The following is a 13,726-nucleotide window of genomic DNA, read 5'->3' as shown; positions in this document are numbered from 1 at the left end:
ATCCAGTTTTATAACTGTATACTTTTATATAATGTTACTACTTACAACGTCTAAACTATGGTCCACGTATTACATGGTGTAAATTACTTATTTTATGCATAATTTTCAAGTCATATCTTAATTGATATAATGTTTATTTTTAATAAATTTTTTAAAAAATGATATTCCTTTGCCCCTTTCAACACATCTTTATGGAAATTGTAGACACATGTTTTTCTTAGCGATAGTATTAATAAATTCAGGCATATAATTAAATTAATGTGTGCATATATACAGGATTGTAATTATTTATAATTTGATCACATTCTTATTTTATTAGCTGCTTTTTGTTACATTATATTTTAAATATTTTTACATTTTAAAATTTATAAAATAATTACATTAATTGCCATAGTTTTAATTAGGTTTATACTATATCAAGACTTAATATTAAGAAACCGAACATGTCAACTTCCATTTTTTTTAATATATATCTCTATTCTTACATCATATATAGTTTGTCTTGCTTGTACAAGCAAATAAACTGTTGTAATCTTTTCGTTCAATAAATATGTTTTTAAGTGTAACGTAGTAGTAAAATTATAAATTGTCTATCAGGTGTGAACAACATTTTAAAGTTTTATGATTAAAAGTTCTTTAAAAATACATATTCGTATTACTCAAGTAATAATTTTATCTATTAATAGGTATGGCGTTTGTACATACTATTTATAACGCTTATTTAAAAAAAAAAAAAAACGATGAAAAACAGATAATAATTCGTATAATTTGTATTAAGACATTCAAAATTTAAGTTAGTACTTGTGAACTAAAAAACTATCAACATAATGTCTAATATTTTTTCATTTCCAAGGGTCATTTATATTAATGATTTAAGCGATGCTGAACACGTATATTCCTTAGGTTTATCAGTTTTACATTTCTAAACATAAGAAATTTTACTTCCATTACAACTTATTATGACTATTTTAATAATAACATTTTACCTATTATACGTTTATCTTAAAATAAAACTTGCGTAACAAGGGGAAAAAAAAAAAAACATTTCATGTTAAAAGCATTCTGTCCAATTTAGACAGTGTAGTGTAATTACATTGATAATTGTAAATTTTTTTATTACTGAATTATAAAATTTGACAAAGTACAATTTTTCACAATTATATTGATTGAAATTTTGCAACAACTTAAACTTTCTTTGCAGTCTTTTTTTTAAATTTTAAAATAATTATGATAAAATACATCTTATACGGTGTCTTAATTTTTTCAATTTTGCAAAAACGCTTCAATTTAAGTGACATGAATTATAATTCTATTGTATTTTTATAGCCATATATTTAAAATTACGGCACACACACATTTAAATTACATACAATCGTAAATTTTCTACTAAAAAATATATAACTAGTTTTTATTACATCAGAATTCCTATAATTATGGGTATTCTTATAAAAATTCATTCTTTTTCTCTTCTTTTTTTAATCATTAAAAAATTCTAATTTATTTCTCCTTTTCTATTTAAATTGCTATTGTTTTCACGTAAGCAATCTTTCAAATTTTAAACCTTGCGCACAGTATTTTTTAACTATTTCAATGTATTTAATTTTTTCACATTCATCTTCTGTAATTTAAATAATACTATTAAATACAGTACATGTAACCACAATAGTGCCGATTTTAGCATTTAAAAAAAAAAACGAATGAAGAAAAGAATTTACATAATTTTATAACAATTATTCAAATTTGTTTATTCATGAAAAAGAAATATTATAAGAAATTAAGCAGCCACAAACATATTATTTGAATTTCATAAAGTTGCATCGTCATAATATTTTTGATACCACTGGTTCATAAGCGAAACTTTTATCATTTTATTTTTTTAATTAATAAAAATACTACCTTGCCAATTATTTTTATTTGCCAATGTATTTTTTCCTTTTGTATGTGCTAGAATATTTTTTTAAAAAATAATAACATATCATCTTTCAATGGCAGATATTCAAAATTATTCATATTGTATAGTGAGACGAGTCCATAATTCCGTTCCACGTAACGCAAATATATTATGTAATTGTAATTTAGAGTCGTCAATGTAAAAATTAAAAATAAACCTTTTCGTAATAGAAAAGGTTCACTTTAGTAAAATATTTTGCAAAACACATCTTACGCGATCTTATGAAAACCGGAAGTTAAAACAATGTATATATTAAAGTAAATTCTGCATTTTTAAAATACATCTATATTTGAACAGTTATAAAGAAAAGGGAATATTTGAATAAACATATTTTTTATATATATTTTATTATCGTAAAGATTAATTGTTTAAAAAATTTTATTCAGAAATGAATTATTCAATAATGATAATTCAACAAAAATTTTTGCTAAGAAAAAATATTTGCAAAAGTTTAGAATTGATAAAATACAAACTTATGCACCAATATCGAATATGCTTTAATAAGGGGCATTAAGAGTCATATATTTTTGCTAAAAATTTTTTTTTTTTTTTTTTTTTTTTTGTACTGCATGATGCATGCAACCAAAATTAATAGAAGTTCCGTTTATTATTGCAACAATAATAATAGTTTCCTTTTTTTTTATAATTAAATAAGCCCTTATGTCTTCTTTATATAAATATTTCCTGTGCCACCAAACATTTAAAAAATCATTTCTTTAAAATAAATGTATGCTTTCATTATTTTATCTTATTTTACTTGTATTTCAAGATACGTAAAATTATATTCACTTAATTGTTGTAAAAAAAAAGTTAATAGTGACAGTTAGGTGAATAATAGCTTTTTTAAATGTCATAGCATAACTAGTTATTATTCTTTACATTGTCTTTCATTAATAACCTCCATCTCAGAGTAAAAGAAGCTTATAGTTTGTATACGAAATGCTTAGAGAGAGTTATTTTAGTAGAAAAAATCTTTTTATTACTTAATGTTGTCCTAATGTGATGAAGAATTTAATAACATTAAAAAATTTGATGAAAAATTAAAATTCTTTGTCTTAAATAATCAAAACGTTTCATTATTTATGAAACATCATTAAATACCATCGAATATGTCTGCTAAAACAAAACAATTAACATATTTGGAATGGTTTTAGTAACGAAAATAAGCCAAGAGTAATAATTTTTCACCTAATTATTGAAATTTATATTTCATTAAATAAATTATGGAGATTAATACAATGAATAATTTAATAAATAATTTGAAGTATACAAAAATTCGATTCATCAAAGTAATCTAAGATAATATTTATAGACTCTCTAGAGGTGATAATAATCATGCATGCTAAGAGCTTCCTGAATATTTAAAATTTTCTAATTAATTAATATTTTCAAATGAGTTATGACATGCATTACGTAAATTAATGTCAAATGTATACGATAAGGGAATATTCATGAATTTTATTAAACGAATAAGAATATCTCCAAATCGAGGGAGTCCAGCAGATAAGTAGCATAGAAATGTCACAAAATTGTACGCAGAACGTATGTCTTCAATCAGAAAGTATGAAATGTATCGAAAATTCTACCTCAGAACCCATAACAAGTAGTCTAAGTGTCAGCACTATACAAAATTACACAAAAAAAATTGGATGTTATGCAGCACGTCTTGCAGTTTATATAGGCTTCATTTATGAGCTCATATACAAATCTATAAGCAAAACCGATGTTTATCAACAAATATATTGTGTTATAATTACCAGAAATGGTGAATGCGAGAATTTAAAGCAAATTCTTCTAATAATATTCGCTATTTCTCTTATAGTCGTTAGTGGCCTTTTATCCCTTTCTATTATGGTAAATGCAAAGTCGATTCAAAAATAGTAACTGTTATGCATGCAAATTTAAATATAATTATATGAAATATTAATAACATAAAAAAGAAATTGTTATGCAAGTGCTATAACTTTAGATTTCTTTTCTTTTTTTTTTTTTTTTTTTAATATTGTTAGTGTGCCTCACTAGGAAAGAGAAAATGGTACTCTTCAGTAGGAACTGGTTATTTTGTAGTCTTTAAGTATTTAGATGATATGAGTAAAGCTGGAGCGCAAATGCTTAAAAAGATAATGCACGAATCGAAATATTCAGGTACGCAAAAAACAGAAGTAGATAAATATAGAACTAGAAGTATGCAAAGGTCATTCTTAAATGGTATGCTTCCTAAATTTGGAAAAAGTAAAAGAACTAGTGACAAAATTTCTATAGCATATCAATCATACTTACAATGATTTGTAATTAAATGGTGTAATAAAGTCAAATGAATATTTCTAATGACATGTGAACTAGAAGTTTGTAATTATTACATATATGACTCTATTTTTAATTCACAAATACAAAAAGAACGTCAATTGTAGTAAATCGATTATTATAATGACAAAGCATAAATGCAAAAAAAATTGTACATATATTACGTCGTAGCATCAATATACTAAAAAGTGTATTAGAGAAAATAGAACTTTGAGAAATATTCTACGCCTAATAAAATAGTAAAGGTAATAAAAGGTAAAATTTTTGTATACAGGAGTTTACTATAATCGAGTCATAAAATACTTGAAATGTTTTACTTTTATTATTTTATTTGAAAATGATGTTTCATATGAACTAATGGAAGAGTGGAAAAAGGCAAAATTATTGGATTATAAAAGCATAGAGAATGTTTTATTTAATATATGTGAATACATAAAATTATTAGAAAGTTATATATAAAATCTTTATAACATAAAAAAAATAAATAATACTAGAAGAATATATTAATAATTTACCTTAAGACTATTATGATTAAGCTCAAATTGGAACTTAAATTATGATTAATGGTTAATATGCCTTTTAAAAGACTGGTATAGAGTAAATAAAAAAAAATTCAAAAATGAATTATATTGTTACATGTATATGTGCTTTAAAATACGAAAGACAATTGAGAATATACCTATGTAATGATACTAAAAAAAAATTGTGATGTAACTATTAATGTTAATGTAAAAGAATTATCAAAACTCAATGAATACATGCTTATCCACAACAAAATTTAGAGAGATGAAAGACATAAAAGACATGGATACAAAGTCTACTGAAATAAATAATGAAACGCTAATACTATATGTAAATAATGATGTTTTATAATATCATTTGTTTAAATTTGTTAGTGATAGATTTGTTACAATTTATACATTTATTAAGAAATGAGGATATATGATGAATTAAAGAAGACCAATAATATTTTGTCGTAGGAAATGTTAAATTTGATACTACTTATATACACAAAAACGAGATATATAACCTAAATGAATTAAAATGTTCTAATACTTTTAACAATATATTTTCCTTTAATATACATATACATAAAAATATTTTTATGTAAAAATAAAATGATTATATGTATATGTACACATATTTGTATGGTTTGGGCTATATACATTTATGTACAGGTTGGCTCTTTCCTTATTTATTCAACCATATTTGCATACCTTTTTTTCAAGAAAATAAGCAGCAAACTCTATAATTTTTAATTAGACTTTACTTTTTTTTTTTTGTAGAATTAATCATGTTTTTATATTTATTTCATTCGTTGAGCACAATAAAAATATGTGCTGTCTTTAGCAAAATGTGTCTTTCCAGTACATTTTTGATAATATAAAAAAATATATTGTTTCATTTTTAGCTTAATGATTATTTAAGGAAAATCGTAGAAACAATAACTTTTGCTAAACACAATTTGATATATATTTCACTTTTATACATTTGATTATTTTATTAAAGGTGTTCACAGATGTAATGCCTTAAGTAAGATAATAACGAAAAGCAGCATAAATGAATCATTATATATAAAGTATAAAAATTGCCACGTGAGAGTGTTTAATAAATTTTTTTTATTATTGATTTAAATCAGCGTACATTTTTAGTGGTCCTCATAATTTGTTATATATTCAACCTCAAATTTTGAAATTATATTGTTCATGTAATTATTTCTAAATAATAATTATTACTATTTTTTTTTTTTTTTTTTTTTTTTTTGTTCTTTTATTATTTTATTTTTTTCTTTTTGTTTAATATTCCCCATTTTTTATAAAATACATGACATTCTGATGTTGTAAGAATATCTAACATTATCTAAATTTAAAAAAAAAAAAAAAATCACTCCTTTGTTTTACCAAATTTATTATAAAATAAATGAGTATCCTTAATTTTTTTTTGCTGGAATAAGTCATCTGCAAAATACTTATATAAAAACAAATATACTTTTACCATTATGTGTTCCATTTTAATTACAATGTATGGAAATCAAATAATGTATATTTATATGTGTACTTCATCATTTTTACTTGTTACAATCTTAACTAAATTTAAGGTGCTGAATTATTCCCATATATACACCCCTTCGTTTTACAATAATTTTCATCTTTAGTGAAGTTCATAGCCCTCTAAAAAAGCTATAAACTATGTTTTTGTTCTAATTCGCTGTATAATTTGAGATTTTTATGCAAATAGAATTTTCTATCTATTCATAAAAAAAAATATATTTTTTTTTTTCTATATGTAATTTAACATATTCATAATTATTCGTTTAAAACCATCTTTGAGAAATAAAAACTAATTTTACAACGTTTTCTGCTTGGGTCACGTGTTAAATTATATCCTTTACATATTAGTACCTTTTTTTGGGGGGAGGGGAATGTGTTTAACAAATACAGTGACTAAAAAATGCATAGATCGAATAAGCAATTTAGACATGAATGGTTGTAGAATCTGAATGACTTCAAAGAGTACAAATCAGTAATTCACACCTTAGTATGGAATAAAAAATCTAATAAATAAATATTTGATTATTTTTATAAATGTATACTTTACAAAAAATTTTTTATAATCATCATTTACTTTTAATTAACGAAAATGTTATTTACCCTGTGTTTACACTGTATTTGCACAGAATTTAACATGAATTTCAGAATTCCTCAATTTCAATACCGTAAATAATTGCTGTAAAGGGCTAAATAACTGATAATATTAAATAATATAATGTAATTATAAAAACATTGTAAAAAACTTAATAAATAGATTATTATGAACACTCCTTAATACTACTAACGCCCATCGTTTTAATATCGCCACAGCACAGTGATAAGACACATCTTGGATATATATAATGAAAATATAGTGGACATCATGTATGTATATTCTTTATGTAAATACTAGAATGTTTTAGTATAAATATGTATTAAAATAAATTCTCATTTAACTTTTTTGTTTTCTATTTCATATTTTACTATATTAAATGCAAAAAAAATTTACTTTTAACAACTATAAATTCCATTAAAGCGTTACAATTTTATCACTCTGGATAATTTTATTGCACAAAGTATATTAAGTGCAACATTCTCATGAAAAATATGAGTGTATAATAAAACAAGGGAGCCTTAAAAATGTAATGTATATTAACAACCCAATTCTTTTTTTCTGATAAAAATAATTACCCATTGTTTTTAATATTTTATTCTGTGAGTAGATCCACATTAATAAAAAAGGATTTTATTAAATGATGGTAGTAGCTTATTTACTTTTTCTTCTTTTAATATTTACACAATCGATTGTATTCACTTTTGCTGCAAAAATTGTTTCTATTTTAGTATAGTATAACATTCATAATTCAAAATAAGTATTAAAATATAAATAAATTATATCATTCCTCTTCTATTCTAAAGAGCAAATTTCAAATCATATGCCTCCATAATATATTTACAAAAGTACGAAAGATAATCTTAGCAAACACGTAGATTTTCCAAAAAATAATGTCGTAACAAAATTGGATATTCGTAAAGTCTGCGTATAACATAGTAACACTAACGTGAAACTACTAAGGATCTGCTACGATTTCACATAATACATACTAAGGATTGTTTCAGCTGATAACATCATTAATAATATTTTAATTATGAGGAGCATAATTCATGTATCCCATAAAATTATCACCGCATATTATTTGGAAAAAATACAAATTATTTTTATTTTACTGTTCTAAAATTATTTTATGAATATCTACATTATAATATAAGCTTACAACAATGCAAACCAAAAGAAAGGAGAAAAACATTAGAAAAAAACAAAATAATACATTTGTAAAAAGCATACCTTTGTGCAATAAAATTATAGCAACGTAATCGGTCAGAATGACCCGATAAAAATTAAAATTATTATATTAAACATATAATATAAATCCCCAAAATAAATTTTAAGCACCCTGTTTGGAATAATAATCTAAAATTGGGGGTCTATTTAAGAGTATGTGGTAAAAATATTATAATGTATAGTAAAAATAACATGGGAAAGAGAGTAACCACAAATTAAAAAGTATTTACTAAAGGACAAAAAAAAAAAATAATATAATAAATGTACAACTTAAGTAGAAAATGTCGTATTAATGCTGAATTTGAATAGTTCTCATAAATGAGTTCAATTTATATGAATTTTCTAAATCGCATCTTAAAAAAAAAATATTTTATGCATAAAAATATAATAATTCATATGCTTTACACCTTTCCATGATTAATTTTGTTTCAAAATTGAAACTTTTCTACATCTCCTCATGACAAACAATAAATTTATTTATTTATATCAAACTTGTAATTTTTATTATCATTTATTATATAATAGTACATATTATAAGTGTGTATTATGCAACCACATTTATTCGCTATTTAGGAAATCAGCAGAACTATTTTCACAATTAATGTCAAAATGAGTTTAGACATTATGTACGTTTGAATATTTTGTAAACATATACCATATAGCTTATATACATTGTTATCATAACACAAATTGATTTAAATTTGATTTATCCTAGAAATAAATTAATATTATTATTAATTTTTACGAGTTTCATATTCCTTTTTATTTTTACTCTAACACTGTGATAGTCTCATAAGAGATTATTTTTTTCCTTTAGATCTACTAATGATTTGTTACAGACTAAATATATTCTATTTTAAAATCTGCCATCGTACTAGTTGAAATTTTCCTTTTTTGTAGCGCCTGAGCATATACACATATAAAAAATATGTGCATTATATTTATGAAATTGAAATGACGCATATTAACACTAATTTTTTTATAATGGCTTCATTTTTAGATAATCATTACAAATTAAACTATTATAAATTTTATATTAAATGCCTCCTAAATTTATTACATATTGTACTTAATAATAATGGATTTATATGCATAAAATAATAATTTTTGCTCACCATGTTTTTAAATGAGCTATTTAAAAAATAATATCTCTAAATTTTATTCACGCACACTAGAACTGTTGTAACTATTTTGGTGTGTTGTTTTAATAACTCATATTTTATTAGCATTCATTAATTCATTTTATATGAATACCAGAAACATGTTTAGTAAGGTCTTATTCGTTCCATTTATAAATATAGTTCATTTTAATGGATTCTTTATTTTACTTAATTAATATACATAAATATAAGCTTTAGTAGAGAATTTTATAACTTATGGAACATATATTTGACATATAAATAATGCTATTCAAATAACACAAAAAACTTATTCCATATTAATGGATTCACTTTTTGACATCTTACCTTTTCCTAATAAAATTAGTATGCAAACTTATTTTATATAAGGCATATGTAAAACCATTATTTTAACAAGACACATAGCTTTTATTAAGTTATTTGTTAATATTTCTATAAAATACCTCAAATATTATTTACCCTTTATAATATACATTTATTATATATATTTAAATGTTTTTTAAACAAAAAAACATATTCATCGATGATAAAATAATCTTTATTCTTTTAATTTTTTCATTGAAATAAATATATAAAAATTTATAAGAAAGATTCAGTATAACAGATTTTAAAAATACTTTTTTTTTTTTTTTTTAAACATTTACTTAAAGGAGTCATTTATTTTCATGAAATACAACTCAATAACACCAACGCATTTTTGTTCCTTTTGCAATGTCTGCAAATCGGGATGCAACAATTTTACGTATCAAGTTAAATTTTTTTTTTTTAAACATGCTAATGTTGCATGAAAATATTCCATTAAGCGTAATTATATTTGATAATTCCTAATTCGTTAAGAACTATTAAAAAGTGCAATCTAAACATATAAACCCTGATGTAGGTACAAAAATATATTATATTATGTGTGCCATATAGTATGAAATCTTTATAACATAAACATATTTTGTAAATAAATTTAAATAAATTTCAAGTTAAATTTTGTTTATAACCATTAACAAATTCTTTATGAATACAAATAATTGTATTATGTTATTTTTAAAAAATACACGTAATTACCCTTCAGCATGAACTAGTCTTTTACATATGAATTTTTTTCACTCTCATTCTCATGTGCTAACTGAAAGTAACAAAATATTATATTCTACTTCATTTAATTATATGTTTTTATTTACATACACAAATAAGAAAAAGACTTTTAAAATTATCATTTATTATTTAAAAATAAACTAATTCAAAATTTTTTTAAGCTAACAAGATTGACCATGCGAGCGTTTTTAAATAAACTATTAATTTTTATTTTACAAAAATATCAATTATAAAGCGTTTAAACGACATACTGAATTAGTAATAAGGTCTTTATATACAATATGTACTCATTTTACTTCTTTTTTCCATAAAGTATATTAAAATAACTCGCGTAGGATCATAATACACAATTTATTTTGAAAAGCAATTATTTTCATCATTTTTCTTTTTTTTCAAAGAATAAACAATTTTGTCAAAAGAAAAAAAAAATAAATAAAAAATAATAAATGGGTAGCGTCTTTTGCAGATAATATAATTAAAAAAGAAAAAAACACGAAAGTATGTGAAAATATGTCATTTCATAATACGGATAATTTCACTAACTAAATTTTGTTTAATTATTTATTCATAAAAAATAAAATAAATACATGGGAAATTATTAAAAAAAACTAATAAAGCCATAAATAAAAAATATATAAAAATATGCGTTTTTTTTATAAAATTGAGAAAATACTAATTAAAAAAAAAAGAAACTATAATTAAAAATTTAATAGACAAGAAAAAATAATGAAAAGACCAAAAGGCTAACACCAAAAATGAAGTTTTACGATGAGACTAGCACATAAAAAAAGAATTATGAAATAATTCATGAAAATAAATAAAAAAATAAAAAATAAACAAATACAGAATAAAAATAAAATAAAATGTTACAGAAAATTTAAAATATCGAACAAAATTGCAGTAATATATTATAGGCTAAAACCTTTTATTTTTTTCACTTTTTATTGTGGTCTTGTAAATTATTATAGAGAATTATAAATTCTAACAACTAATAAATTATTAATGAAATGTTATAGAAATACAAATTTATTTTATATATTTCTAATATAAGCTCTGTTTTTTTTTTTTTTTTTTACATTTATGTAGGTTTTAGTAAAATTTTGTAAAAATTATATTTCCATAAAACCAAAAATTTATGTAAAAAAAATAAAAAAAAAACACATTTAATTTCCCCTATTTTCCACGTGCATGCAAAATAAAATTAAGAATAACATTAATACTTATAAGTGGAAAAAAAAATTACGGGATATTTTTATAAATACCTTATATTAGTTTACACTTTTTATTTAATTATATGCTTTTAGAATCATATTTACAAATTAAAATATAACTTTTTTAAAAAAGAAAAATGTAAAATTATTAAATATATTTAATTTTATTTATAGAAAAAGCGTTGTTTTAATATATTTATGAGGTGTCTTAGAACTTTGAAATATTTGCAAAAAAAAAAAAAAATTAATACACCATTTTTTAAAAACTTTATTCATTTTAATGTTATTTTTAACTCCTTGAAATTAATAATTATATATATTATGATTTATCATTTTATTTTACATATTTTCCAAAAAAAAAAAAATTAAAATTGTTAAGTTCAAAAAAAAATAATATTTTTTTCCAATAATTAATTTCGTTATCACTATTTATTATTTTTTATAATCTATAACTTTTATTTCACATTTATTATGTTTTACTATTTTCGTTTTTTCGGAAAACCAATTTTCAATTAAAATATCAAAATAAAATATATGCTATTTTATATCAAAACCTAATTTCATTAGAAACACAACTGCGTAAAATAAAAATTAATAAGTTTTGTTAAAAATGAACGCAAAAATACTTTCACCATTATTTTTCATTGTTTTAATTGAAGTTTTGTTGAGCCAACGATGTTCTGGCAATCCTGTACATAATAAGCATTCCATTTCATAATAATATATTCCATTATTTATATAATTTAATTAGTTATTAAATTTATATGATCATAAATAAATTATATATCTTTTTAATTTTTCCTTAGAAATGGGTGGAAAATTTCAAATATGAGGATAATTATTACAACAATCAAACATTAGAAGGAATACATAAGCGATTACCACTGAGAGTATATTTTGACCAGGTTAATGAAAACCATAAATATAGAAATCGCTTATGGAGGGATTGGTTTAATACACATAAAGAGAAAATTACAGCTGATTTAAATAATATAGCGGAAAAATCTATTCAAAATTGGGAAAAGGGTTGGGAAGATTTTGTGAAAGAAACTGAACATAAATGGTTGCATTATAATGATGACATGAAAAAGGAATATAAATGTACCGTGTATCCACAAGCACTAAAATGGGGTGTAACGCGTTGGATAAGTTGGTTTAAGGATAAAGGATTGGCTTGCTTAAAACAAGATTTTCATAAATTTTTGTCTAAATATAGAAAGGAACACCAGCGTGAAATGAAGGTAGTATTGCAAAAATGGCATAAAGTTTATTTAAATGAATGGTGTAATCAACCATGGAAACTCCGTGAAAATTATCATTGCAAAAAATGGGAAAAATTCGGTTTAACTGGTGATCCATACTATAATGTAAAATCATATCAATGGAGCAGTTGGATGGAAAGAACAAAAGGTGAACATAAACAATGGGTAGATAATCTTAGAGATCTAGAAAAAAATTGCCCTACGTGGAATGAATGGAAAAAGGGAAAATGCTATTTTTATAAGTCTTGGCTAAAGGAGTTCACTAAACAGTGGATATCTAATGAACAATGGAATACATGGAATGAAGAAAGAAAAAAACATATTGTGTCAAATGCTGAAAACACAAAACCAGCGCCAAAAAAAACTGTCCAAAAGAAATAATGATAAATAAATTTTACACCTGATGAAAGGTAAATAATTCTTGTACGTGTTACTCATTTATGATATCACATTTTACACATTTTCTAAAAAATAAGAAATATATAAATGAACAAGTTTTTTATCCATTATTATTTTATTTACAATACGTAAAATTTTTGGTATAGAAGAACTTAAATAAATTTAGAATATAGTATTTGATATGCTCATATACATGTATTCATATATGTCTCATTCATGAATTAATATATAAATTTTATTTTGAATATGTTGTATAGAATATATATGTGTATGAATGTCGTCCAGCGTACTATAAATCATAATGTGTTTGTCCCTTTTTTTATTTAAATGTTGCACTATCTTTTGAAAAAAATACTTTTTAGTGTGTTATCGTAAAACTTTTACTAGGTTTGTGAAAAAAACTTATACCATTTGTCTTGGCTATACTCGAAAATTGTTCTTTAATTTTTGTGTGTTTAGTTATTAAAACTTATCATTAGAATGTTCTATAGCTAAGGTTTT

General features: G+C 22.4%; 1 protein-coding gene across 1 annotated transcript; it reads left to right on the top strand.

The window, feature by feature from the left end:
* Positions 1–11,762: 11,762 nt before the first annotated feature.
* On the top strand, positions 11,763–13,207 carry PGO_094430 (tryptophan-rich antigen; the record flags this gene model as incomplete). The annotated part of the gene is made up of 2 exons (XM_028688030.1): positions 11,763–11,846; positions 12,371–13,207. 2 exons carry the CDS (start codon positions 11,763–11,765, stop codon positions 13,205–13,207), a joined length of 921 nt encoding a protein of 306 aa, XP_028543831.1.
* Between the last annotated feature and the right edge of the window lie 519 nt (positions 13,208–13,726).

This window comes from Plasmodium gonderi (assembly GCF_002157705.1).
Source record: "Plasmodium gonderi DNA, contig: Chr09, whole genome shotgun sequence".
In the NCBI taxonomy this organism is placed as follows: domain Eukaryota; phylum Apicomplexa; class Aconoidasida; order Haemosporida; family Plasmodiidae; genus Plasmodium; species Plasmodium gonderi.
This window is presented reverse-complemented; position numbering and strand designations above follow the sequence as displayed.